Source organism: Struthio camelus, chromosome 26, assembly GCF_040807025.1.
Source record: "Struthio camelus isolate bStrCam1 chromosome 26, bStrCam1.hap1, whole genome shotgun sequence".
Lineage (NCBI taxonomy): Eukaryota > Metazoa > Chordata > Aves > Struthioniformes > Struthionidae > Struthio > Struthio camelus.
The window spans coordinates 4,322,185-4,348,220 of record NC_090967.1 but is presented as its reverse complement, the minus strand read 5'-3'; the positions used below and the strand labels follow the sequence as shown (position 1 = coordinate 4,348,220).

The 26,036-nt window shown below is 58.3% G+C and overlaps 1 protein-coding gene across 6 annotated transcripts; it reads left to right on the top strand.

The window, feature by feature from the left end:
• The first annotated feature begins 346 nt into the window (after positions 1–346).
• Positions 347–25,656, top strand: ZBTB7A (zinc finger and BTB domain containing 7A). 6 transcript variants are annotated; one of them, XM_068920292.1, is made up of 5 exons: positions 347–705; positions 812–1,028; positions 2,045–2,166; positions 19,597–20,801; positions 25,073–25,656. In XM_068920292.1, the coding sequence occupies exons 3-5, from the start codon at positions 2,164–2,166 to the stop codon at positions 25,518–25,520; spliced, it is 1,656 nt and encodes a 551-aa protein (XP_068776393.1). In that variant the 5' UTR covers positions 347–705; positions 812–1,028; positions 2,045–2,163; the 3' UTR covers positions 25,521–25,656. The 6 variants fall into 6 exon arrangements, with proteins under 6 accessions (XP_068776393.1, XP_068776392.1, XP_068776397.1 ...); XM_068920291.1 differs by having other exon boundaries at positions 393–705; positions 2,045–2,316; XM_068920296.1 differs by lacking the exons at positions 347–705; positions 812–1,028; positions 2,045–2,166 and adding an exon at positions 1,757–1,820.
• Positions 25,657–26,036: the final 380 nt, after the last annotated feature.

Genomic DNA, 26,036 nt, shown 5'->3' with positions numbered 1-26,036 from the left:
CGCGCCGGGGAGTCGGGATGAACGTCCCGCTCCGAAGCGTCGGGCGAGCCGAGCCGGCGGCGCGATGGGTCGCGGGCGGCTGGGCTGGGTCGGTCGCGTGGGATTCGGGAGGCTCCGCGGCGGCCGTTGTTCTATTTTTGCCTCTTGTTTAAGTAAAAGGTAGGGAGTTGGACGATTAAAAAGCTTTAGGATGTTTTCGGTTTGTTTTGCTTTGGCGCTTGGGTTTTGGAGGAGGAGAGAAGTGTATTATAAGAGTGTTTTGTTGGTGCAATTTTTTTTAACTCGATATTTTCATCATGGAGAAAAATAAATAAATAAATAAATAAACGGCACTTTACATTTTCAGGCCTTTGCTCTCCTCGTTTCTATCGTAAGCGGGCTTAACCCTTGCTGAACCGAAACCTGAAACGTAACGCAGGTGCTTCGGGGCGCAAACGAACCCCGGCGATGTGCCGGGCAGGGGGCGAAGGCTGGAGCCTCCGGGACGGTTCCCGGCGAGGCTCCCGGCGGGACGAGCCGAGGGCTTTTGCGGCGGCGTCCGTCGTCCGCCTCCAGCGGAAGCAGGAGCTAATTGAATTACCGCGTGCGGCTCCCGCCTCGGCGGCGAGGGACGCGGCGGCCGACGAAGGCGCGTTGCCCCGAACCCTGGGAGTCGCGGCGCGCGGGCTCTGCCTCCTCCTGGGCGACGGCTCTTAAATACTCGGGGTAGGTCGCTGGAAGGAATTGGAGGGGCTTCTCGGGGGTCTTCGGGGGGGGGTCCAAATTTAAATACATCAAAAATAATTTTTGTTTTGCAAACCTTTGGCGGCAGGGACGGTGGGGAAGCGGCGTTTGACGCCCGTCTCCGCTCGCTTGCTGGCGCCGGCCCCGTGCAAGAAGTCCCCTCCGTGGCTGCGGGTCCAGCTCCAGGGTGCAGGGTGATGGCCGTGGTCCGCGACGCGGACGGGCAGCGCTGGAAGGGGCTGCCGGCATCCGAGAGCGTCCTGCGGGGGCCGGGGGGAGCCCCACATCGCTGGCCGTGCAGACAAGTAAGTGTCCCCAGCCATGGGGATCGGGGCTGCCTGGCAGAGACTGGAACAAACTCATTTCACATGTGGGAACCGCACACTTTTTTTTTTTCTTTTTCTTTTCAATCGCCCCCGTGGGAGATGCGGCGGCATCAGGGGGTGCGCGAAGGGGTTTGGCCGCCACGGGGCCAGGGCCGGATGAGCTCCGTATCTGTCTCACGAAGGCTCTGGGGCCGTTTTGGGGCCGCGGGGAGGGCTGGGAAGCGGCTTTCCGGCTGGGGCCGCCCCAGGGCCTCGTCTGTCGGGCGCGGGGGGGTGTTTCGGGCGCTCGCCGGGGGCCCACGTCAGCGCAGGGGCAAGCGGCGGTGGAAAGCGAAAGCGAGCGGGCGAGCGCGTGGCGGGGGGTGCCGGGGGCCCCCCGAGGTGCTGCCCCCCCCCCCGCCTCTCCCAGGCATCACCCCCGGAGGCACCTTTGGGGCACCCACTGCCACCGCAGCCCCAGCGCTTCCTTCCCCCCGCGCGCACAGGGCCCCCCCCCCGCGCCGCAGCTCGGCTCGCAGCCTGTTTGTCCTCCCTTCGCTGCCTCAGTTTCCCCATCTGCAAAATGGGACTGACGACACTGAATGTCTTTAAAAGCCTCCTGGGAATTCCCAGGGCTCTCGGCGGGCCGGTGCCGGACGGCGTGAGCGCGCGTGAGGCCGCAGGGCCCGGCGGGGCGCGGGGGCGGAGGCCTCACGTCCCCCCGCGAGGAGTCGAGCGTCATGACAAAGGGGAGAAACGGTGAAATCCCCGTGCTGGTTTGGGGGTGAAACGGTAAAATCGGCGGGGGGCTGAGGCTGGGGTGCGGCACCGCCGCGGCGGGGGTCTCCCCGGGGCTGCGGCAGACGGGGCAGGGGCTCAGCCCCCATCCCCGCCACGGCCTCCCGACCCCGCCGGGCTCCCGCTGTAGGACCCGACCAGGCTCAGCCGTGTTTGATCAAAGCTTTTCTTTTTCTTTTTTTTTTCCTCCTCTCCTCCTCCCTTTAACTGTTTTTTAGACAAATTCTCCCCTTAAATTTCGCCTGGGCCGGGTGTCTCGTGACATGGGTGTTTCCTGTGCCTAAACCCAGCAGCCTGCAGAAAAGGGGCCAGAGGGAGCTGTTCACTCTGGAGTGTAATGGTGGGCATCTGGGTGGGCAACTCGAAGGGATCCATAGCTCCGGTCCCTTGGGGCGAGGGGGACGACGACTGGGGGCCGTGGGAGCCGCGGGGGAGCCACCTGCCTTATTCCCCGGGCTGGGGCAGGTCTGCGAGGCGGTGTTTCCTGCAGGTAGGTTCGTCCTCTTCCCTCTCCCCTGGCCCCGGCTGGGCGGGCTCCGGGCTGCCGGCGACCTTGGGCAAACCCAGCCCTTCCTTTCCCCTTCCCGGGGTGGCACGGGGTGAGGGGGGACGGGGCGGGCAAAGGTGGGGCGCGGTGGGCACGGAGGGGTGACGGGGAAAGCGGGGAGGGGGGACGCGACCCAGGGGCGCAGAGGTGACGCGTGGAGGGGGGTGACGGGGAAGGGGCGGGGGGGGACGTGACCCAGGGGCGCGGAGGTGACGCGTGGAGGGGGGTGACGGGGAAGGGGCGGGGGGGGGACGTGACCCAGGGGCGCGGAGGTGACGCGTGGAGGGGGGTGACGGGGAAGGGACGGGGGGGGACGTGACCCAGGGGCGCGGAGGTGACGCGTGGAGGGGGGTGACGGGGAAGGGGCGGGGGGGGGACGTGACCCAGGGGCGCGGAGGTGACGCGTGGAGGGGGGTGACGGGGAAGGGGGGGCACCCAGCGCAAGCAGGCAGGGCCGGAGCCCCCCTCCTGGCCACATGGGCCGTGGCGGGTGTGTGTGTGTGTGGGGCGGGGGGGGGGGGGAAGTGAGCGCGTTGAGGAGGGGGCATCCCGCCGCCCGACGTCCCCGCGGTGAGCGCTGAGCCCGGACGCGCTCGGCGCAGGGGTGGCGCGCGCGCGCGCGCGGAGAGAGGTGGAAAGGGGGGGGGGGAAGGGAGGGGGGGGGGCGAGGCGGCGGTGCGGCCCCTTTAAGAGCGGGGCGGCCCCGGCCGGAGCAGGAAGGAGCCGCATACGGGCCTCGGCGAGCAGTTCCCGCGGGGCGGCCAGAGCCTGCTCCGCCCGCACGGCACGGCTCGGCCCGGCCCGGCCCGGCACGGCTCGGCACGGCACGGCCCGCTCGCCTCGGCCCGCTCGGCCCCCGCCCGGGTACGGCCCGCGCCGCGGGGTGGGGGGGGGGGGGGGCTGGGGTTGGTGTATGTTGGGGGGGTCCCTTGGGGCGGGGGGGGGGGCAGTGCGGAGTGGGGGGGGGTGAAGGCCTGGGGGGGGCGGTAGACACCCCCCCCCCGGTGGGAGGCCGTGATCGCTGAGGCGGGGGGGGGGCACAGCGTGAGGGGGGGGAGTCCTGGGGGGGGGTGAGTCCGGGGGGGGGGGCGCGGCGGAGCCCGCGGCCGCTGCCCTCCCCCCCCCAGCCCCCCCTCCTCCTCCTCTTCCCCCCCCCCCCCCCCGCCTGCATACGTTGTACTTGGCCGGGCCGCGCTGGGGGGGCTCTCAGAGCGGGGAGGGGGAGGAAGGGCCCTGCGGGGAGGGAGGGGGGGGCGCGCGGCGCGGGGGCTCCTGGGAGTCGTAGTCCAGCCGCCGCGCGTCGCCCTGCAGGTGCAACGGGGGCGCGGACTACGGCTCCCGCGCCGCCCCGCGGCCGCCGCCGCCGGGAGGCGTGTTGATGGGCAGCGGGCGGGGCCAATCGGGGCGCGCCCTCCGCCCCGCGCGCCCGCCCGCCGCCGCCTGGCCCAATGGCGGGCGGCGCGCGGGGTGTGGGGGGGGTGGACGAGGACAAGCGCGGCGGGGAGGAGGGGGGGGGGCGCCGGGCGGGCGGGCGGCCTGCGGGCGCCTTGCGCGGCCGGCTCCACCGCACGGCCCCCCCCCCTCCTCCTCCTCCTCCCCCCGCGCGCTCGCGCTTCCGCCTTCCCTGCGGCCCCCCCCTCCTCCCCCCGGCCCGGGGGCGCCGCTGCCCGGGGGCTGAGGCGGGGCGGCGGGCAGCGCGGCCAGGCGAGGCCGAGGCTTCGGCGCGGCCTACTCGGGGGAGGGCGCGGGTGGCGGCCGCGGGGCCGGGGCCTCGCCTCGCCTCCGCGCGCGCCCCCCCCCCGGCCCCTCCCCGCCCTCCTCCTCTTCCCCCCCCCCTCCTCCTTTCGGCCTCCATTGGTGGCGGCCCGCCCGGGGGAAGGGGTGGGGTCGTGGCGCCCGGCCAAGGCTCCCTGTGGGCCCCAGCGCGGGGGGGGGCCGCGGGGCTGGGCCGACCCCGGGCGGGGGGGCCCGGCCGCTGGGTGGGGTCCCCCGGGGCCTGCGTCCTGCCAGGCCGCGGCGCGGCGGGGAGCGGGCCCGGGGGCGGCGGCGGGCTGGGCTGGGCAGGCGGCTTTCTCGTCCCCCCCCCCCCCCCCCTGTTCCGTGGGCCCCTTTCCCGGGGGGTTTCCGTCCCCCACCCCGAGGTGGCTGCTGCGGGTTTGGTTGCCGGCCGGGCTCCCCTGCTGCCGGGCGCGGAGGCCGGTGGTGGTGGGGGGAGGCCGGCTCCTGCTCGCCGGGTGTCGTCGCCGAGTTTTGTTTTGTGGGGTTTTTCCACTCCTTCCTCTTCTTCCTCCCCCCCCCCCAACACACGCCCTGCGGTGCGCAGGGGTAGAGGGCGATCAGAAAGCAAGCGGCAGTTTCCAGCGATAATCCACCCGCGCTTGTTGGGCCTTGAAGGCCGTCAGCTCGGCTCTGCCTAGAGAGGAGCCATGGAAGAGCCGTGTAGGATAAGCCTCTCTCCCTGGCCGCTGGACCTGCGCGGCGGCACAGGCAGGCAAGTGGCGGCGGAGGCTGGCACGTGGAGACCCAGCCGACAACCGAAGGGGCAGCTCGCCTTTGCCGAGAGCGCAGGGGCACACCTGGCTCCTTGTCCAGCGTTTTGACGCTTCCCTGTCTCCTCTGTCCCGCTGATCTCGATGAATTCTTCGAGGTTTGAGGTGGTGGGTCGTGCATCGAGCCTGTGCTCCAGGCCTTGAGTCAGTATCCAAAGCTCCCTTGCCGAGCCCCGGAGATAGAGCTGAAGGTTACTGCGAGCTTCTCCAGGAGTGCTGCGTTTGTGAAGGCTGATCGCAGGAGATATAGTGTCGTGAGCAAATTGTTGTGGTGACCATAGTTTGAAACTGGAGGCGAGCTGGCAGCTAACTGGAGGAAGAGGCTCGTGTTGTTTCAGTAGCGTGGAGAAGGTTGACTAACGTATTGGACCCGCACGTAGCGCAGGACTCCCAGCATACGGGGACTTCCTGTTACCAGAACTCTTAAATCCCTGAGTTGATATGTTTAAACTACCAGTTATGGTCACGTCATGCCGGTGATCGATACGACTGCTTATATCTCCTTTTGCTATCTGATATTCTTAGCAAGCCTCCTGGCCTCTCCCTGGAGGTCCTGTTACTTGCCGAGCTGTAGGAGGCCAGAGAGCAAGAGTTTCTCTCTGCTTATAATGGCCCCTTGGTAGGAGTTTGCTGCTGGTCTGCGTTCAAGATTAGCCACGATCCCTGTGTTGTTAATGGTCTTGGCTATTGAGAGCGTTGCTTATATAAAAAGTACTTTATGGGCATCTGTAGAGAAGGTCTCTGCCTGGAAGAATTTACAATCTAACCAGGGTTGAAGTTGCGTGCAGCATAGCTGCAGAGCTAAGAGGTCATCCCGTGATTTTTTGAAGTCTTGTTGTTGTTTTTTTTAAAAAGGGAAATCTTGTTCTGTTCCTGAATGTTTCTGCTGGTTCTGGTTGAAAATTGCAGCATATGGGCACCTCTGAGGGCTGATCAGGAAGAGACAGGCTGGCTTAAGAATTCTCATGGTTTGCTGGAGATGTTGTCTTTAAGCAACTTAAAAAAAGGCACTTTATTAGAGAGGAGCCGCTCTTGTTTAATATTCATTCTAGCCCCTGTTTAGGCTTGTCCTGGGGAAAGAGGGAGTGAAGAGGCACAACCCAAACACGGATGAGACGGTGGGATTTTTCCACCAAGCCTTAATTGCGTTAGTAACTCGGGGGAGGGTTTTGCAAGGCAAGAGTTCTTAATAAATTTGGTGGTGAATAAAAGTAGTTCTTCATTTTCTCCTGATCTGCAACTCTTCTCTTACACCTTTAATTTTTCTTTTTTTTTTTTTTAATTTTTTTGCTCCCCGATGCACCTTGTTGCATATTGTGGTACTAGTCTGATGATCTTTAGCCCTATCATATGCTTAACGAGAAGGTTTGCTTTGTAGAGGTGCTGGCGAGCCACTGCTGCGCGGAATTCATTTGGTGCAGTGAATGCAGTGGGTTCACTTGTGTTTCATGACTCCCGAAGTAGGATTGAAAATTACAGTTGTTTCCCAGGCGTGGGAAACTGGGTTTCAGCAAGGGACGTAAAGGAGTTAAGAACGTTGCGCTTACATCAAGATGCTGTGATACTTTGGTTGAACTGCCCGGCTTCCTCAAAACCTCGTTTAGTGAATAAAGTGCTGTCTGAGCCAGGTTTTGAATCTGTAAAATCAAGTTCCCCGCCATAGGTGTCCATGAAATTCCATGTCCGCGCTTGAGACAGAGCTGAAATGCTTGAGAGTTGTGGTTTAATCTTGATTAAAACTGACACTTGAGGGTTTTTTCCCAGTCTCAGGATGTTGCGTTTATTGAAAGAGAAGACTTCTGTGACAAACAATTAGACTCCTACTTGTTATCTCCCTTGGTCAGAGCAATAAACAGTTGCTCTTAACTACATTCTCAAGCAGCCTTAACCTCAGCTTTGAAGAGGCTAGCTTCAATCTGTAATTAAAAGCCTTTTGATGAGCAAAATCCAGAGAACGGGAGAGAGAAATCAGTATCTAGGATGAAGAGAAGCATTTGTACCAAGTCCCATGACCCTTTGATCCAAACTGGCACATTTTTGTGTTTGGTGCTCCCTTCTGGTTGGCGCGGGCCGAGGCAGTCAGCGGTGTGTCCGTCCTCGGTACCTGCGCCTGGAGCGTCCTGCTAACCCTGGAGGAGCTCCAGTAGGACGTCAGAGTGGGAGTAAATGAGGTCAGACAAGCACTGGGATCCTCCACGAGTATCCAGGGACGATTGTTTCTCGTCAGCCTCCCTGGCCATATCACCTTCCCTCTATGCACAGTTTCGGTTTCCGTGCCACCTTGGCGTCACTGCTGGCTCCTGGAGCGAAGCCGGGGCACGCTTTTTTTTTTCGCTATGCGAACGGAGCTACGTCTCTCCTCTGCCTTGGGTTGTAGCAGGCTCCAAAGCGACCCTCCGACTCTTCCTCTAAGGGCCCTGCTGTGTTCGGAGACTTGTAAATCTTCCTCCGAGATACCAGGCGGTGGCCCTGGCTGTGCGTGGAAGGAAACTATAGGGATCAGTGTCCTCTCTTAATGTGACAAGGTGTGAGAAACTGGAAACTGGTGTGAGCTGCCCAGTGGCTGCAGGTGGGAGCCAAGGCCACGTTGGTGAGATGAACTGCAGATCCCCTGGCACAGCGGCTTTCAGCCGCCTTTGCTTTTGCAGACCCCTTTAAAAACGTGTACGGGTGCACAGTCCTGTCTGAGCGTCACGAGTGTAATCTCCCTGACAACAGCCTCGCTTTCTCGAATACTTTTCACCGATGGCTTAGAAGTCGCCCGCAGATCCCCCTTGTTCTCCCTGCCACCCGCCAGGGTGCAGGGACCCAGATTGAAAGGCACCGCTCTGGCGCCTGGTGGGTGGTTTCCTTGCCTGTGAATGTTTAGCACCTTCAGGACTGTTTTCGTTCTGCTTTCCACCCCTGCTGTTCTGTAATGCCCATCTGAAACCGCATGAAATCCTCCCTCCTCCTCAGGAAGGACTGGTGCCCTGGTTTTCCCAGCAGATGATGCCCCCCAAACAGCCCCTTTAAACTCCCTCTCGTTTGACTGCGCTTAAACTTTGTGCTTTCTGTTGTGGGGTGTTTCATTTCCTTCCTGATTCGTGCACCTACTTATTTCCCACTGACAAACTGGAAACCAATAAATAGATTGCTTTTTTTTTTTTTTAATTTTTTGGTTTGTTTGTTTGAGTGCCTACCCGTCGTGGAGCTGGGCGAGTGTCTCGTGTAGACTTGTAGCTACAGGTCGCCGCTCTCCGCTTACTGGAGCCTCCTGCCTCGACAGGCAGAGCACGCACAGTACCGGTTCAGCGCTCCCTCCCTTCGTACCCATGCTATCAGGTTGTGCGCCGAGGAGGGAAGGGAAAAAAATGTCATGGCAGGACAGCGTTCCCAGGAATGAATTGTATGGCACACTTACTCTTGGGATTCACTTTTACTTGTAGTGCGGAGTCGGGAACAGCAAGACAAGAGCTATCTGTTTATCCACAAACTAGGAATTACATAAGTGACTGCCCTGCCTGGTATGCTCTGCTTTGTCAGTAAACTCCAATCTTCTTTTTTTTTTTTTTTCGTTTCTTTTTTTTTCCCCCCCCTCCTTCCCGGTGTGGAAAAGATTGCTGGTCTTCAAGGTGCCATTTGAGGCAATTACGCTAATGCTAGACCGCAGTCATCAAAATGCTGAAGGCAAGGGGGGAGCAGGACAGGAAATGTCATGCTTGTTGGAGGAAGGGTTTTGGTGGGGCGGAGGGTGCTGGGACTGTGAAATTACAGGGGAATCTGTAAAATTGCTACAGTATTGAAGAGGGTCCAGGTTTGACTTCGGGGCTGGGGGGAGCCAGGTGTCGGAGCAGCTCTGGAGAGCTGGGCGCACATGGGGCGTTGGGAGGTGCAGCGGAGCCGGGAGGAGCCCTGGAAAGGGTATGACATGGGGAGGAGGCGTTGGGATTGGAGTAATTCTTAGTGTTTTATTGGTTTATGAGATGGAAATCTGAGTGGATCTAGGGGGAGGGTGCCTAGCCTTAAGGTGCCGATCCTGTAGGCCTTCCTCAGAGAAAAGGCTGGTGGTGACGCGGGGTGGGGAAAGGAAGTGTCCTTGCCCGAGTAGGGAGGGCAAGATTTGGCCTCTTGCTGGTCTGTGTTCATGCCTTGCCTTTGAAGGGGAGGGAGTGAAAACGTGACCCACAGAGGCTCTCGTTTTCGTCTGTTTTTGAGTGACTGGAACGCACTGCCTGGCTTTTCCTCTTCAAAATGGGCTGGCGTCCCTCTGCGGTGGCCTGCCGGGTGACTCCTTTGTTTATGTTTTGCTGAGTAGTGGGTTAATGCTGGAGGCTGTTTCGGTTTTTAGTGTTGAGTTTTCGGTTGCTTCATTTGGCAAAGGGGCATTATGTTGCTTTTTTTGAGATACTGGCAGCTTGTTTCTTCATAGAACTTGCTTGCCTCTAGGTTTTATGAAACTTTCAGGTTTTAAAAAGAAGTCTTCCTCTTCCGGATACGCTGAGCTTCCAAAGCAAAGAGTAGTTCTTTAAAGCAGGATCGAAACGAACGTAGTTTCATGTTTTGTTTTTTTCCCTTCGCGTGTAACTTCTGAGGCTTTCAAAAGCATTTAGGAGAACTAGGGGCTGAATACGGCGAGTTTGGTATTCTGCAGGATCTCTCGAAAACCCTGCTGTGGTTTTGCAGGGAGCTGATCTGTTGCTATATGGCAACAGCAGAGCTATGTGGGAGAGAAGCTGTTAGAGGGCTGCAGCAACAGGCATGTGGGCACATTGGGGCTTGGCTTTGGAAGAGTTTGATTCAGCAGCAAAACAAGCGCTTTCCATTAACGCGAGGGTGGCTGCCCTTGCCGACCCCATAAACCGCGCACCGAAATTTTCCCGAGGCTGCAGGTGGTGTAGGTGGGCTGCGTAGCTCAAAGAGCCGAAGGGAAGAGGGAGGCCTGGGAGTAATTCGTAAGCCCGAGGTAACTGCAGCTTCGCTGAAGTGTCCCCGCTCCGCGGTCGGAGCAAAGCCAGGTCTCCAGCGGGACCCCAGGTTGACCGGGCGATCGTCAGCCTCAGTGGTAGGTGTTGGCTCATCTCTTCCCAGGGTGAGGACGTTTGGATTACTCCGTGGCTGTCGGTGCAGAGCCCTGCTGTCAGGTGACAGTCCCAGCCTGGAGACCGCACCAGCTTGGCTCAGGACTGTGCATCCCATATCTGAGAACCTCTGCTGGGAAAGCCCGTGGCCACGCAGCGGTGTGGGTGACAGAGAGGTTTTAGTACAAAAGTAAATCCACATGCGCGTGGAGGCTCAATGCACATACAGGCCTTGAATCTGTTAATACACAGTCTTGAATCAAGGCACATTCCTACTGGATTAAATATGGTCTCTGATGACAAAGGAGAAAATTGGCAAGGAGGTCTGGGTGGAGTAACCAGTTAAGGCTAACCTTGCAACATAAGAGAAGTTTTAATGTGTCCTAGTTGTTACTGTCAGTGGTGAAGATGGCTGTGCGTTGATTTGGTGCAGGCCCGTTTCTCTAGAGTTCGCGGGTTGGGTAGGCTTTGTGTTTTGCTGCGTGGTGGCCGGCTCTGTTTGATGTGCCTTAGCAGGTTTGGTAGAGGACAAACAGTGCTGCCTTGCCATGTGATTTGGCACGCAGGAGCAGACCACTGGCGTCTATTAAGGTCTGATTCTGCTTCTGATTTTTGCCAGTAGTTGATGCTGCAACGGAAACTGAACTTCCCCTTACACTTTGCGAGTCTGTGTTGTGCCCTGGAAGGAAATCCCTTCCCATTTATAGACATGAGTAAAGATTTGCAGTGTTGCAGAGCATGAAGTTTGGTCATCCCTTGTTTGTTTCCATGGTGGTAAAAGTTAGCCCCTAGCATCTTTAGAAAAAGAGCTGTACTGTTTCTCTTTTCCACGCAATGAACTCCATTAGGGTTATCTAAAAGCATAGGCCTTATCCTGAGAGGTGCAGAGCACTAACTCCCACCAAAGCATTTGGAGTATGTTGGAGTGGGCCCTGTGCAGGGAGCTGTCGCTAGTGACTTTCCCTGTGCTCAAGACTGTTTCATTTTAATTCTCTTCTTTAGTAATGTTGTTTGTATTACAGTTGCATTGAGGGTCTGGGTTTGGGTCCCTGTCCTGAGTCTAAGTGGGGAAGGCAAAGAGCAACTGAGGAGCAGCGGGGATGGCATTGCTGAAGAGTTGGTTAGCTGATTGGAGTAGGACTTGGCCAGCCACGCTCCGGCTTTGGCGTTTAACCTTATAGGTGTGAGTCCTTTCCTTGTCCGTACACCTGAAAAAAAACCTCCTCCAGTTGGTCCTTTCTCTTCCTGGCCATCGTGTGAAAAGCATTTCAACCTGAACGGTTTCAGAAAGCAAAGAAGAGTGACAAGCCTTTTTCTTCCTGGTGGGCTCTGTAGCCCTGTCCCTAATAATCTCCTCTAGCACGATGAGGAATTGCAGACCTCTAACATCTCGTTGACTCCTAACCGAACCGCTGATACCGGCTCCGACCGAGCGTAATCATCTCCCTGCTTCATCGTGCTCGCGCCGTCCCTTCCGCGGCTTGTTCTGCAACCTGGAGCTACCGGCAGGATTCAGGAGCCCGGCTCCAATCCCTCTTGCCCTGATCATTGCGCTGCGCTACCGCGGCAGTACGGACAGGTGCTTCACGCAAACAGGCCTTTGTGTCTTTGTGAAGTTGCCCTTCGGTTCCTTCCACTGCCGACACGGTGCTAGGGGCCGGGAGGGGAAAATTTTGAATGCTAAAAGGGTTCAGGCTGGGGTGTAAATTTTAAATCAGTCTCTTGGGATACCTTCAGTCAGCTGCCATAATTTACCGAGCTAACGGAGCGACTAGGTGATGCTCAGCGTTAGCCTCGTGCTGGGGGTTTCTGGTGGTGGTTTTTTTGGTAGCTCTGGCATCTGCCTACCGGTTTTAATATCTGAGCTGAAACGCTGGCGTAATGTGCGCTGTGGGTTTGGGACTTCTTTATCCCGAGTCTTAGATACAGCTCTTCCAGACCGATTTAGATGCTCTCTGCCAAATATATCAGACCTACGCAGACTGCTCTGAATGAGCACAGGATGCAGCCGTTCCTGAGCTAGGAAATGGCCGACTGGAGTCGGAGGGAGGGTTGTCCTTGTCCCACCGGCTCTGCAGAGCTGCCCCTTTTGGGCAGCCCGTGGAGAGGAGAGCGCTTGTGGCAAAGCCGACTCTTGGCACTGCTCGTTGCTCCTGGTGCTCTGCTGTTGCGAGGTAATTTTCTTTCATATGAAGTAAAATCAAGGTTCTTTATTACTTGTGGTCATTAAAGTTCCCACGATGCTCATTGAGGGACCAAGGGGCGTTCAGTTCCAGTGCTCCGTCCAAACTTCAATTGGAGCAATTATCATATGTTCTTCCTCCCAAAGTTCCCTTGGCAGCATTAACAGGATGTGGGATTCTCCTTTCCTTCCGCTCCCCCTTCCTGTCCGAACCTCTGGGCGGCTAAATCGTTGTGCATCCCGCTCCCGAGACCGCTGCGTTCCTGTGACGCGTAAGGTGTTTCCGCCGTGCCAATGTATGGCTTGTAAAGTGCTTTGGAAGAAAAGGCTCCTCTAAGGTGAGGGAGGCTTTGCTGATCTGTGCGGAGGGATTGGCAGCTGATGTATCCGTAGGTGTTGGGGAGGATTTCCTTTTACCTTGGGTAGCGGTTGCGTGTGAAGCAGTCGTGGAACGAGGATCGACTGCGCTGGAGCTTCCTGCGCTGCCCAGGCACATTTCTCTAGACAGTTGGGAGAGGCAAACTTCCCTGGCAGGTCAGACCTGGCAGTGGCAAGAAAAGTCCCGGCTGTTTTGCTTACCTGACACAGGCGCAATTTCGTCGAGTCGGGTTGAAAGGAAGGGCTGTTGCTTGCCGTAACTCAGGAGCTCTGGCTGCCTTATCGGAGACCGTGTGGGCCTCTCCGCTGTTGCAGCCTTAGGCCGCGTTAAGCCTGAAACTCTGAAGCGCGCTGCGCAGGAAGCTCTGCCGCGTTCGGGTCTTTGAAAGGATGGAAAACCACCGAGCCTCCTTTCGAGGACTGGTGGTTGGGGAACGTTACCGCCTTATGGTGCGGCGGCTGGGGCTGGCGGTGCGATCCCGAACCTCCTCAGGAGCTCGCTGGATCCGCCTGACGGTGGTCAGGCTCCTTCCTTAGACGAGCATTCACGTGAATCCAACAACCGGAGCTGCGGGTAGCTGAGGGCCTGCTTTGAGAGCTGTGGCCGAGGCACGAGGGAGTACGAGGCTTCCCAGAGGCGGACCCTTCAGAAGGGGGCTTGGGGGGGCTGGAGGGGACGCCCGTTTGCAGAACACAGGGCCGTTTTGTCCGTGAAGAGGCCGCAGATATTTGCAGGAGGCTGGTTCTGCTCTGATCTCTTCCCTCAATAGCTGTGTGATCGTGGTCGTGTCATGCGTATCCTTCTTTGTTTTACCCCAGATGCGATATCCAGTTAAGAGCTCAGAAAGCTGAACTCGCTCTTTTTGCCATAGACAACTCAATTACCTCTTCAGCGTGAAAGATTTCTTCCCGCTGCGTTACCAAAACAGTGGGTATTAAAAAAAAAACAAAACAAAACCAAACCCACTGTGCTTTTATTTGTTTTTTGAAAGCATGCCGTTTGTTCCCGTTGATGTGGAGGGTCTTCGTCTCAAGAACTTGCATCTGTTTTGCAGGTCCACATAATTCGGATAGTTTGGCACTAAACTGCCGACAGCGCATTCCTTCTAGGGAGCAGTTGAATTTTAATAGCACCATGGAGTAGCTGAAATAGCGACTTCTCCCAAGCAGGCGAAACACCCTCCTTCGTTTCCTCCTGCCTACCATCTTCCCACCTTTGGGCTCGATGCTGCTGCGTGCTAGCTGCCTTTCCCGAGGCCTCTGCATAGTTTAGGGTGGATCCTGGGCCGAGGGAGCCTGCTCGGGCTTGTCCGTGTGATGTTGCAGAGCTCGGTGTCGGCAGAGATGGCTCGCGCTCCGCGCGGCCCCAGAGCTGTGCTTTTATCTCGAGGGATGCGGGCTTGCGGACGTGTCCGTGCAGCTGGAAGAAGGAAGGGGGGAACTGGGATGATTGCTCCCTAAATATAAACTGAAGAGACAAGGCCCTTGCATTGTGTGACCTATAATTGGGGTGAGCTATTCATAGGGAAAAAATGCCCATTTCTCCAGTTGGTGGTGAGTGAGGGATAGGATAATGTTTGGGCCTTGGGCAGCAAACCACTGCCTTTTTTTTTTTTTTTTTAATATAGCAGCATTATTTTAATAATTCTTTTGCAGCACGCAGCGCTGCAAAGTCTGCTCTGAGATTATAACATCCGCGTTTCCTTTGCGAAATTGGACGTAGCAACTTGCAATCGCCGTCCTTTGGGCGCGCGGAGGCGCGGGAGGCCAACCGCCGCGTGCCTTCTGACCCAAAACGCGCTCGTTCCCGGGAAACCTCGCGCCGCGGATTGGAGCGGTGGCGGTGCCCTAAAGCCATTTCGCCTCCTGCGCGGTGGATAAGGTGACGATAATTCTCCCTTTCTGCCCAGAGCGGGTGCGTAACGTTAAAAACTCCTCGTCTGTATTGTTGGAGTGGGTGGCACCTCCGCGGGAGAGGGAGAGCTCTGTCTTTGTGAAGTGATTTGGGATTTTTCCGGATGAGGAGCACGTTGAAAACATTTGCTCTTGCTGCCTAACCAGCTGTGACTTCTGCTCTTACACCCGCTACCTGCGTATTTCAGAGCCCTCTTGAGCTGCTCCGGTTCCTTTGTTCCCCCGGCGAAGTTTTACAGAACTGCAAAGAAGTGAAAGGGGGGGGGGGAACACCGAGGGTATATGGAAAACTAGTAATTAAGCGGTGTTTTGTCAGCGGTTTTGGTTGCGATCCCATCTCAATGTGGCCGTCTCATTTGAATGTAAATGTCAAACTGCGGAGCTGCCGTAAGAAGCGGATTCAATGGCAATCAATCAGAATCGGGTTCAAGCGCTGAGTCAGGGGCTTTGGGGTTTTTTTTCCCTCAGTGGAAAAGTTTTTTTTCTTAGCTGTCTTCTGCAGTTTGTCTGCTAGGAGCGAGTCGATAACTTGAGCTTAAGAAAACGAAGCGGCCTTTTCACGTTGTGGGGTGGCATCCCGTTAAAATCGGCCTCCGTATGAACCTGTCTGTCCTGGAACAGCCGGGACTGTTGGCTCGAGGAGGGTTTTGTTGCTTGTCTGTGTATTCGACAGCGTTTCTTATACAGGAAAAAGTGACGCTGTTCCCTTTGTAGAATCAGGCTGCGTCGGACGGACCTGGGAACCTGGTGGTAGCGGGATGAAGCTCAGTTAGATTGGTATTTTGGAAATGCAGAATAGGCTTTGCATTGATAAAACGGAGTTAGCCGACTAGTTAGGGACGTGTGTTTTATTATGCCAGTTTGGTTTTTTTTTTTTTTCATTCCTTTGAATAAAGAGCAGACCAGTGCTTGGTTTGCTTCCCTGCTTGTGGGGTTGATTTGAGAGCTCTTGGGCTATTGCGAGCCGGCTCTTTCCAGCGGACCGTATTTCAAGTTGACGGGGGTCCCTTCAACTGCCGCAAGTTATATGCGAGGGCGAGTTCCTCGCTTCTGAAACGCAGCCACTTTGGGGTGAAATGTGGCATCTTTGCAGCGGCGCCGAGACGCGCAGTCTAGGGCAACGAGTGCATAACGCTTTTTAGGCGGTTGGGGTGCGCAGAGAGAGAAAAGAGCTGCCTGGGAAATTTAGGTCAGTAGTTGAAGTTCCCCCTTGGTGGCCCGTTCAGACCTTATTCTTGCCAGCAAGGGGACTAACTGGCAGCAGTGCCGACGGCTTTTGTCACTTGTCACCTGTCCGTCAGGAGCTCCTTTCCGGGCGTATTTCATGCAACCCGCCGACGTGCCGTTACACCTCGCGTCTGCTCCTGCCGCCAGCAGCTTTTTCGAAGCTGCGAAGGTGAAAGGCCTCCTATCTTGTTACTAAGCTGCCGAGCCCTCGGGTCCTGAGCCTTAATAATCTGGCTATTCAGACCCCTGAAAAGGGAACAGCGTGTGATTTCGGCTTAAAAGAGCCCGGCGCTCGTGCGCGGGGAAGCAGCCTGGTGGCCTTTGGCTGGGGGTTGAGCGTCCCGGTGCCGGAGGCCGTTCCTGGGACGCTCGGGGCGGCTCCGCGGCGAGCGTAGCCGACTCGGCCCCCTCGCCGGTCTGGGCCGCCGTAAATCTGAACGCAGAAGGCACGTTGCGCGCGGAGAACGAGTCGCGGAGCCGTACGACTTCCCCCGCCGACCCCCGGCCGTCTCGTGACCCTGCGGCCGTTCCCGCGCTGTCCCCGCTGGTTGTCCCGGCCCCCAGCTCGGGCGCGCGGGGGTTAACTCGCGCCGACGCGGCCCGACTTGCTCCCCGGGCCCCCGGCCGCCCCTGGAGCTGGGCAGCACGGCCGACAAAGCCTGGTTGCGTGGGTGATGGAGCTTGGCTGCCCAAGAGATTATTGCCTGAAGCTTCGAAACGCTTCGCGCAGCTCAAATTCCCTTTAGAGAGTGGGGAGGGGGGAAAAGCTCCCTAAAGCATCTAATCTGGAGGGGGGGGGAAAAAAGGTCCTAACGTTGAACGTAGGGTGGGCAGAGGTAGCTATCTCGCTTTTGGGAGCAGTGTGCCGTGTTGCCCGTGCCGTGATGGCCGAGGACGGTAGGGTTTGCCCTGATGGGAATGGGGCGAGCGATGCCGAGCTGGTAGAGGCCGTCTCTGCTGTAGCCAAAACGTTTGCAAGCGGGACTCGGCTGCTTAAGAAGCAAAACCCCGTGAGGTCAGGAAGGAGCACTTATACCCTCTGAAGATAGAGGTGACGTGCCCAAGGTCGCCCATGGAGCCCATGTCAGAGCTTGGAGCAGGGCTAGTTTTAAAACAGTCTTTTCCTCCCAAACAAGGAGCTCTTTTAAAAAAAAAAAAAAAACAAAAAAAAAAACAAACCCATGAAATACAGCTTGGAGTTCAAAGCCTGCTGTCGCGCTGGCGTTTCGGAGCTGGCGCCCGGACCGCGTTGGGGTGGAGGGAAAGCCTTCGGCTGCGCTCGGCGTTGGGTGGTTGGGATCAGCGGAAGCGTTTCCACCGGCTTTGCCGGGAGTTCATCCCCGCTCTTCTGGTGCTTCCCTCCCACCCTGACCCCCATGTGCCGTTCGTATGACGAGTCTCTGGAGCATTTAAGGCTGATTTATGCATTCCTGCTGTTTCATATTGAGAGTTTTGCTTTGGTTTGGCGCTTCATGGTCTCTATTAAAATAGACTCCGAACCGCCTATTTTCCCATTGCCGATTCCTCTAGCAGGATGTCACTTCGCCCTCCCTCCGAGCCCGGCCGGGTGCTCCGCTCCAAGGGGTGTTTGAATGGGGGCAGGGGAAAAGTGCTGCGATCTTTTCCTCTTGTCTTGTTTTCCTTTTGTGAAATAAGATGTAGAAATGCCTTTTCCCTTGGATTTTAAAAAAGCTTTTAAAAACTAAGAGGTTTGCGGAGAACTACTGAGAGAGGGCTCCTAACAAGCCTAAAACGGGGGAGTGTGAGCCGGGAAATGAATGTTGTTTTGCAACCGTAGGTACCGCAGCTGGTTGCTAGCCGCCGATGCTGTAAAGTAGCGCTCTGAATTGCTTCCTGTGTAATTACTGCTGCTCTGGACGTGCTCCTGACTCACGCCACCATTGCACGGGGCAGGCCGCTTCCCACCTCGGTGCCTCGGTTTCCCCATCTATAAACTGGGGACTTTGATACTTAGATTCGCGTTACGGCGTCTGGCGAGCCGCCGCCTTTGCTGTTTGTGTTAGCCCCGATGCTGCCGGCGCTGCTTTTGGGCCAAATATATTGATTACGGCCCCGAGGAGAGAGGATCTCTGCCCCAAGGAGTTCAGGGCTTTGCTGCTCGAGACAGAGAGGAGGGAAACATCGTTCCTGTTTTAGAGATCAGAAAGCTGCAGCGAGAGCAGTTGAGGGACTTGGTCAGGGATCTGCGGAGCGCTGGGAAGCTGGGCAGGTTTTGCTACCACTTGCGTTTTGCTCTGGTGTTGCATCTCGTCCCCTGGCCCCGGAGCTGGCAGCTTGCTGCCGAAAGGGCGTCCCCGCCGCACGGACGCGCGCGAGCACCTGGCTGTTTGGTTTGCTTTGGGTGTTTTAGCCTTTGAAGAGAGGATGTATTTAAAGTCGAGTGGCTCCGTTTCGCTGTGCTAGCGCATCAGCAGTGAGTCTATTATTATTATTTTTTTTTTCCCCCCAAACAAACCGTCAGTGTTGGAAGGAGCTGCTGCTTTTTGGTGAACAGCGTTGATGGGATTGGCACGTGGGGGGCAAGGGCTGGGCCTTCGGGTGGTGCCAGGCGTGCTGCCAGCGCTTCGGGAAACTTTCAGGAGCAGCCGAGTCGCTGCTCTCGCTTCCTCCCCTGCCACCGCCGAGGTCTCTGGGGAAGGTGCAGCTGGTGCCTCGGTGGAGGGCTGGGGTGGCCCGGCAGCACAGGGCCCTGGCGACGGGTCGGGATCCCGGCAGCGGCAGCCCTCGCCGCCCCCCGGGCCTGCTGGTGGTTTGGGGGACAATGCGCCTTGGTTCTGGTGTGGGAAGAGCCCCCTCTGGAAGGACCCAGCGAGGGCAACTGCGGGTAGGACGCTGGGGAGGGAAACACCGAACCCGAGGCTGCTGGTGGAACGGGCTTATGGGTACGGCACTGGGAACCCGAAATGCTGAGAGTTGTTATATGTTGAAAACTACAGCGACTGTTAGTGTCCAGCAGCTTCCATAGTGAACTCTTCTCTCCGCGCCTCCCTAACACAAGACTAACGACTGTCTCTTTCCAGCTCTGCTAGACAGGCCCCATTTATGGGGGACTACAGAGCCTCCGAGTGTCTGAGCTTTTAGCTCTTTATACGGTGTCTTTAGCAGCAGGCTGGGGTGGTCTCTGTTTCCCTCTTCTAGCACACTGATGCCCTCGAGCGCTGGGCTTGCTGCTGTGCCCTCTCCGAGGGCAGTACCAGCACCCTGCCGGCCTCTCGTTGATGGTGTCTGTGCTCTGTGCCCTGGGACTCCGGGGATGACCGGCGAGAACAGTGTTCCCTGTGATTGTGTGATTGCGTCAGGAGCTTTGCTGTCCCAAGCTAGACTGGATGAGCAGGGGATCTTCCCGGTAGAGATGGTGGGATTGCAAAACGCTCTAGGTGTGGTTGCACCAAGAAGTGGGCTGGGGTCTGCTAGCAAAGTTCAAGCCAACAGAGCATAATGCCAAGCACGCTTGCTGGCTTGGTCCGGATGCCGTCTGGCTGTGTTAACCCGGCACCGGTCCTTGCCAAGGCTTGCTAGCTCTGGCCCCGATCTGTGCCAATTCAGCTGTTCTTCCAGACTCTAGCTTGAGAGTACCTGGGCTGTGTTCCTCCTCTTCCTCCTCCTTCCAGGAGTGAAGGTGAGCATGGCTCTGTCCTCATCTGCCGGCGTGGGCATGTCTTAAATTCCCAGCAGGACAGCAGACTTGACTGCTTTGGAGATGTTCAGGGCAGAAGGCATGTGTCCTGCCACGTAGCGCTCAGTAGAGAGCAGGCGGGTGCTGGCAAACAAGCACCTGCTAGGGGCCAGTGGGCAGTTTTAAGCTCTGTGTTGGGAGCTTCTGTGTGATGCAAATGTCTCCAAACAGTAAAGGCCTGGGTGACTCATTGCGTTTTCTCTCTCCTCTCCGTAGCCTTTTGCGTCAAAGATGGCGGGTGGCGTGGACGGCCCCATAGGGATCCCGTTCCCCGATCACAGCAGCGACATCCTTAGCAGCCTGAATGAGCAGAGAAACAATGGGCTGTTGTGTGACGTGGTCATCTTGGTGGAAGGCCAGGAGTTCCCCACCCACCGCTCCGTCCTGGCAGCGTGCAGCCAGTACTTCAAGAAGCTCTTCACCTCAGGGTTAGTGGTGGACCAGCAAAACGTGTATGAGATAGACTTTGTTAGTGCGGACGCCTTGTCGGCTCTGCTGGAGTTCGCTTACACCGCGACCCTTACCGTCAGCACTTCAAACGTCAATGACATCCTCAATGCCGCCAAACTGCTGGAGATCCCGGCGGTAAGGGATGTTTGCACGGATCTCCTGGACAGGAAGATTCTGGCCAAAAATGACCAGATGGATACAGTAGATCAAATTGATCAAAGGAACCATCTCAGAGCAAAAGAGTACCTGGAGTTCTTCCAGAGCAACCCCGTCAATGGCCACCAAGGCAGCTTTCCGTGGACCAACCAAGAGTTGAGAGACCTTCAGAGACTGAACTTCCGAGGCCAAGAGGAAGAGGAGGAGCCGGACTGCAATGACATGGACTTCTACTCGCAAGCCCCCCTAAACGAAAGACCAAAGGTGAATGACTGTGATCCCGACAGCAACCCAGCCATGTGGTTGGACAGAGAAGAGGAGGAGGCCCCTGGGTCCTTATTTTCACCTTCTCAGAACGGACATTACAGCAGCCGTGGCCGGCAGACACCAGGAGAAGAGGAGGCAGCTCCAGGGGGTCCTCTGGACCAGCAGGAAGCCGGCGACTCGCCCAGCTTTGCTCCTGCTGGAGGTGAGACGGAGGACGCTGATGCGAGGGAGGTGGATGGCTTGGCTGCTAGTGCCCTGCTGCAGCAAATGATCAATTCCGTGGGGAGACAACAGCTCGGGGAGGACGACCGAAAGGACGACGACGGGGTCATGGATTATTACTTGAAATACTTCGGCAGTTCGAACGAGAGCGACGTGTATCCGTCCTGGTCCCAGAAGGTCGAGAAGAAGATCAGGGCGAAAGCATTCCAAAAGTGCCCCATCTGCGAGAAGGTGATCCAGGGGGCCGGCAAGCTGCCGCGTCACATCCGCACCCACACCGGTGAGAAGCCCTACGAGTGCAACATCTGCAAAGTCCGATTCACCAGGTAAGGAGCGGGTGGGAGCGGGCCGCGCTGGCGACTGCTGTGACAGGGGAGGAGAAGGGGGCGTTGCACAAAACTGGCTCTCTGCTTTTGCTGGGGGATTGGCACGGGGCTGATCTGGTGCAATTTTAACTCACCTGCAGTGACTGATTTCCATCTTAACAGGCGAGTGGGATATAAAGGCCAGGATTTTCCAAAGAGACGAGCAATTTGGGTGTCTGCATCTTTCTTGAGATGTCTTAAGGGGCCTCTCTTAATACCCAGTTCCTCCTGGCTTTGGAAACCTCCGCTTTCCAGGTGTCCTGATTTACTGACCTCTCCTGGAAACTTGGCCAGACCGAGGCTTCTGCAGAGACCAAGTAACGTGGTCGGTGAAGCGGAGGCACAGGCCTTTGTATTTTTATCGTGGCTCAAGTGCTTGGTTTTGGCCATGGAGCCTGGGATTGAGGCAAGGGTTGGAAAGCAGTTTAGAAGTGGCTCCATCTGATGATTGAAACGTCCGTGGCTAGTAGTCTTGCCAGGTGGTTAGGAACAGGCCGAACTCTGCACTGCTGATGTCCTCTCTCAGCGAACCGTCGCGAGCTCAGCTGCTGCCATCGCGCCGAGAGGACGAGATCGGGATGGTGCCTCCTGAGCTCGCGTGTGTTTGTGCTCCCACCCCAGCTCTTAAGAAAATGCACAAATCCAGCAACTTGGTACAAATCCCCGGGGGCGTTTGCCTCGGCCCTGTTTCTAATCAGGGTTCCTCTTCCCTCTGCCATGGGAATGCCAGAGAAAGGGGATATTGTTTGGACTCCTCTGGTTCACTTCAGTCCAAGCGTTACAACGCGTCCTCCTCTTTCTAGTCTTCGTGCCTGTGATTACAGTGCAAGGCTGAAGGCGGGGGTTCCACCCAGGTCCGTCCTTGCCCTGCCAAGAGATTGTGTGGGCTGGCTGACAAAGGAGCCAAATTGCCTAGCCCGCTCCGCCTGCTTTCTGCATGCTTAAATATTCCCAGCCTCGCAAGTGCTGACTGCTCCGCTTCCAGGGCAGGCCAGCCCTTCCAGGGAGCTGCTTCCTGGAGGGGGGGCTGGGGGAGGCAGGATCGCGGGCGGCCCCGTGGAAACGGGAAAAGCGGCTCCAGCGCGAAGTCAACGGGTTCAGGCCGTGGGCAGGAGGAGAGGGGAGAGGTGGTTGCCGAGGACAGGCTCTGCCGGGCTCGGGAGCCGCGAGAAGCAGCTCGCCGTCGGCGCCCGCGGGCGGCCGAGCGCTTTCCGACCTGTCGAAGGTGGGAGTCGAAGACGACGGGCCGGGCTGCTCCGCCGGCTCGAAACTCGAGGGCAGCGGCGGGATCGGGCCTCGCGCCGCCGAGGCTGCCGTGTCGCTGTCCTGCCCGCTCGGGGCCGGGGCCGCCGCCGAGGGCAGGCCCGTTTGCACGGGAAGGCGCGCGCAGACGCGGCGCGAGGCCGCACCCAGGCGGGCGGCAGCGAGAGAGACCCACGTTCGATAGCTGAGGAATGCAGATAATGCCGGGGGCGGCGTGCCAGCTCTCCACCGCTCCTCCTGCGCCCTGCTCGCCGCGCCGGGCCTCGCGCTGGCACCGCGGCCCCGGCGCCACCTCCCTTGCCCGATGCCGGATCTTGGCCCCGGCGGGCAGGCGCGCGCGGGAGTGGGGGCCCCTTTGGGCCGCCTGTACTCGGCGCGCGTCCGGCCCCGCGGAGGCCCCGGCCGCACCTGCTGGGGCCGCGGCGCTCGGTCGCGCCAGAAGCCCTGGCCTGGCCCGCCGCGGGCGCCCCGCGAGCTCCCCTGGCCTGGCGTCGCGGGTGGCGAGCGAGGTGGGTGGGAGGTGGAGGGTCGCGGCAAGCGTCGCTCGTCTTGCTTAGCCGGGGTGGGTTTTTTTGGGGGGGGGGGGGGGGGGAAGAGGAGGAGGAGGAGGAGTTCAGCGAGGCAGTGCCACCTCATCACTTTTTGGTGTCTCCCTCCCGCTGCGCTCTCCCTGGATTTCCGCCTGCCACCCGGTGCCTGCTCCCTCCAGGCTCGCAGAAAGGGCGAGGGTTTTTCTTTTTTCTCTCTCTTTTTTTTTTTTTTTTTGGTTTAAATGCAGAGAACAGGCTGGAAACTTTGTCCTTCTCCCAGCCTGAAGTTATAAACAAGGCCGTTTCATAATAGGCCGAGGCCGTGTTATTTCCAGGCCAAAATCGCCCTCCTAGAAGCCTGTATTTGGTCACAAAAAAAAAAAAAAAAAAAAAGCCCAGACGGGGACGGTCCAAACTGCCTCTTGCTTCGTCCCCCGTCGCGCCGGCCCGGCTGCCCTGTAGCTGCGTGCCCCATCTCGCGCCTGCCCGCCGAAGACCTGCCGCTCGGCCTGCTTTTTTAACGACAGCCGTCCGCTGACCTCGGGAGAGCCGCGTCGGGGAGGGGGGAAAAAATCATCTCCCTGGAGGCGACGGACCCCAAATCGCCGCTGGCTTCCGGCTCCCGCTTTGCTGGTTTGCCGCGGCCGCTGCGGGGAACCGGGCCGTGTTAACGCCCGCTCAAGCGGCCCCGGCCTCGCCGGCTGCGCTCCGGGCTGTTCATCGGGCGCCGCGAGCTGCCGTTTGCCGCTTCTCCCGCTCCGAAAGCAAAGACGGGATGGAAACCTGCCCTCGGCTCTTCCGTTTTGCCTACGGTTTTGTTATTCCGTTGTGTTTACTCGCTGCTTTTGTCCTTGGAGAGGTGTCGTCCGGTGAAAGCGGGTTCATTAAAAAGAAGTTGCCTCGCTGCGTCAGCCGTACCTCTCTGTATCGCAGTCGGCTCCGGAAAGTTAGGCCTGCGAGAGCCCCGTTTGGGCCGGGGGGGCCGCTTAGAGCGATGCGCTGCCTGCGCTGAAGGAGCTCTTGGGTCTAGAGACACGAGGAAGAGGAGGAAGAGGGCTGAAGGGCGCCCGAGGCCCAGCAAGGGGGAAAGCCCTGCTTACGTGCCGGAGGGGGTGCAGGATCCGCCTCGCCTGCGGCCCCGCTCCTGCCCCTCCTGCTTTCCTAACGCTGCGTGTTTTCCTCCGCGGGCCCGGCCTTTTTGCGCCGGGTGCTTCCCTTTCCGCCCCCTCGCCCCGGCAGGCGCGCGGAAAGCCCTTCCGGCAGCTTTGCACCGATTTCTTTTTCCTTTTTTTTTTTTTTTTTTCCTTTTTTGGGTCCCTTTCGCTTCCTGGTTCCTCCTGGTTCACCCGAGGAGGAGCGGTGACGGCGCGCTTCGAAACTCCCGAAAGAAGGGAAGAAAGGGTCTTTAGCCAAGCAAACGTGAAAAAACACCTGCTTTAATCTGCTGCTACCTGCTGCACAGCTTGCTTTAAACCAGGCCCAGCTTTCCAGCCCCTTCGGAGATGTGCCTTAACGCGAGCGCCGGACGCGACCTCCCTGCTCTAAGCCGAGGCGTCGGGAAAACTTCTGGCCTCGGCGGCGGCCCGAGCGGATTTCTAGCGGAGCAGGAACGTCGGCGGCCGCTGTTCCCGCTGCCGGCCGCGTCGCGGGTGGCTGCTGGGTGCTTGAGAGCGGAGCGGGTTGGTTTTTCTTTGCCCGTCGGAGGCGGCTCAGCGGTGGCACCGCGGCGGCGGAGGCTCGCTTTCGTGACGCTCGAGCCCTTCCCGGCGCCGCTAGCCGCCCGCTCGCCTGCGCTGCCCCGCACCGTGCTTCGCGTCCGATTTTTCTCCAGGAAAGAAGCAAGAAACTCCGGCTCACGTGGCCTCTTTGGCACGCGGCCCGGCTGCTGAAGCTGCCCTCCACCGGCTCGCGTGGCCTTAGCTGCAGCAGCGGGTTTTGTAACGCTCCTTCCTCGCCGGCCGGCCAACGCGTCGGGCGACGGCGGGTTTTGCTCGGGGAGGGGGTTGAAAAAGTGGTTTTTTTTTTTTTTGCTCTTTGCAACGAGCCGCGCGGCTCCCGGTAACCCGTCCGCCGGCCGTTAGCCCGCCGGGGCCGCAGCGGGAGGACCGCCGGGCCCGACCCGGCGGCCTGCCTTCAGCCTCAGCGCCGTGCCTCCTCCTCCTCCTCCTCCCCGTAGCGAGTCCGAGCGGAAGGGCCGGAGCCAGCCGCCGGCACGCGCCCACCTTTGGCGGAAAGGGCGTTCGGGGCCGGCCGGGAGAGCGACCGCTCCTCCTGCAGCCGAGCCGCTCGGGGCGCCAGGACGGCGGCGAAAGCCGGAGCCACGCGGCGGCGGCGCGGCAGCGCGTGGCGGCCCTGGCCCCGGGGTGGGGGGGGGCCCCGCCGGCCCCTCGCTGACGTCCCGTCCCCCCCCCCTCCCCCTGTCCTTTCTCTCCCACGCAGGCAGGACAAGCTGAAGGTTCACATGAGGAAACACACAGGGGAGAAACCGTACTTGTGCCAGCAGTGCGGAGCCGCTTTTGCTCACAACTACGACTTGAAGAACCACATGCGCGTTCACACCGGCCTGCGACCCTACCAGTGTGACAGCTGTTTCAAGACTTTCGTCCGGTCCGACCACTTGCACAGGCACCTTAAAAAAGATGGTTGCAACGGCATCCCATCCCGGAGGGGTCGCAAACCCCGGGTGAGGGAGGCGGGGGGCCTGCCCACCCCCACGGGGAACCCCGAAGACGGAAGCTTTCCGCCCGCCGCGGAGAGCCAAGAGTCAGAGGACACCGTGCAGAGAAACGGCCAAGAGCAGCACTTTGAAGATAGTTCTAATAATGAAGCGTCGAGATTGAATGTAGCAGGAGGGTCGGCGGAGGGTAACACGCAAGGACTCTCCTAAAACCAAAAAAAAAAAACAAAAAAAAACAAAACAAAATGTCACAAAATCTAGTTAGTACTTTTCCTCCGATTTTTTTCTCTTTAAAGATGTTTCTCTCCCTTTTTTTTTTTTTTAAAAAAAAGAAAAAAAAAAGAAATATATATATATATTATGTTTCCAATCTTCCCATCGTAAGTAGGGCTCCCCTGAGGATCCCTCGGTAGCCAAGGACCTTTTCTTGGAAAGGCAGTCGCTAGGAAGCGTGGGGCGGGGATGGAAAGTGGCTCTGTGGCATGGAAAGGAGCTTCCATGTAAATCCAAAGCTTTATTTTGTGTCCAGACACACGTTAAAAAACAAACAAAAAAAAACAAAAAAACGTATTTCAGAGAGATATCTATTTAAAAAAAAAAAAAAAGGAAAAAAAAATGGTGAGAGTTGAAGGGCTCTTTGAGGGCGGGCAGTACGCGCGGTGCCTCGGCGGGGAGGAGCGGGCGCAGCGCTTCCCCCTCCGTCCTCGCACGGCTAGCGCTCCAGCT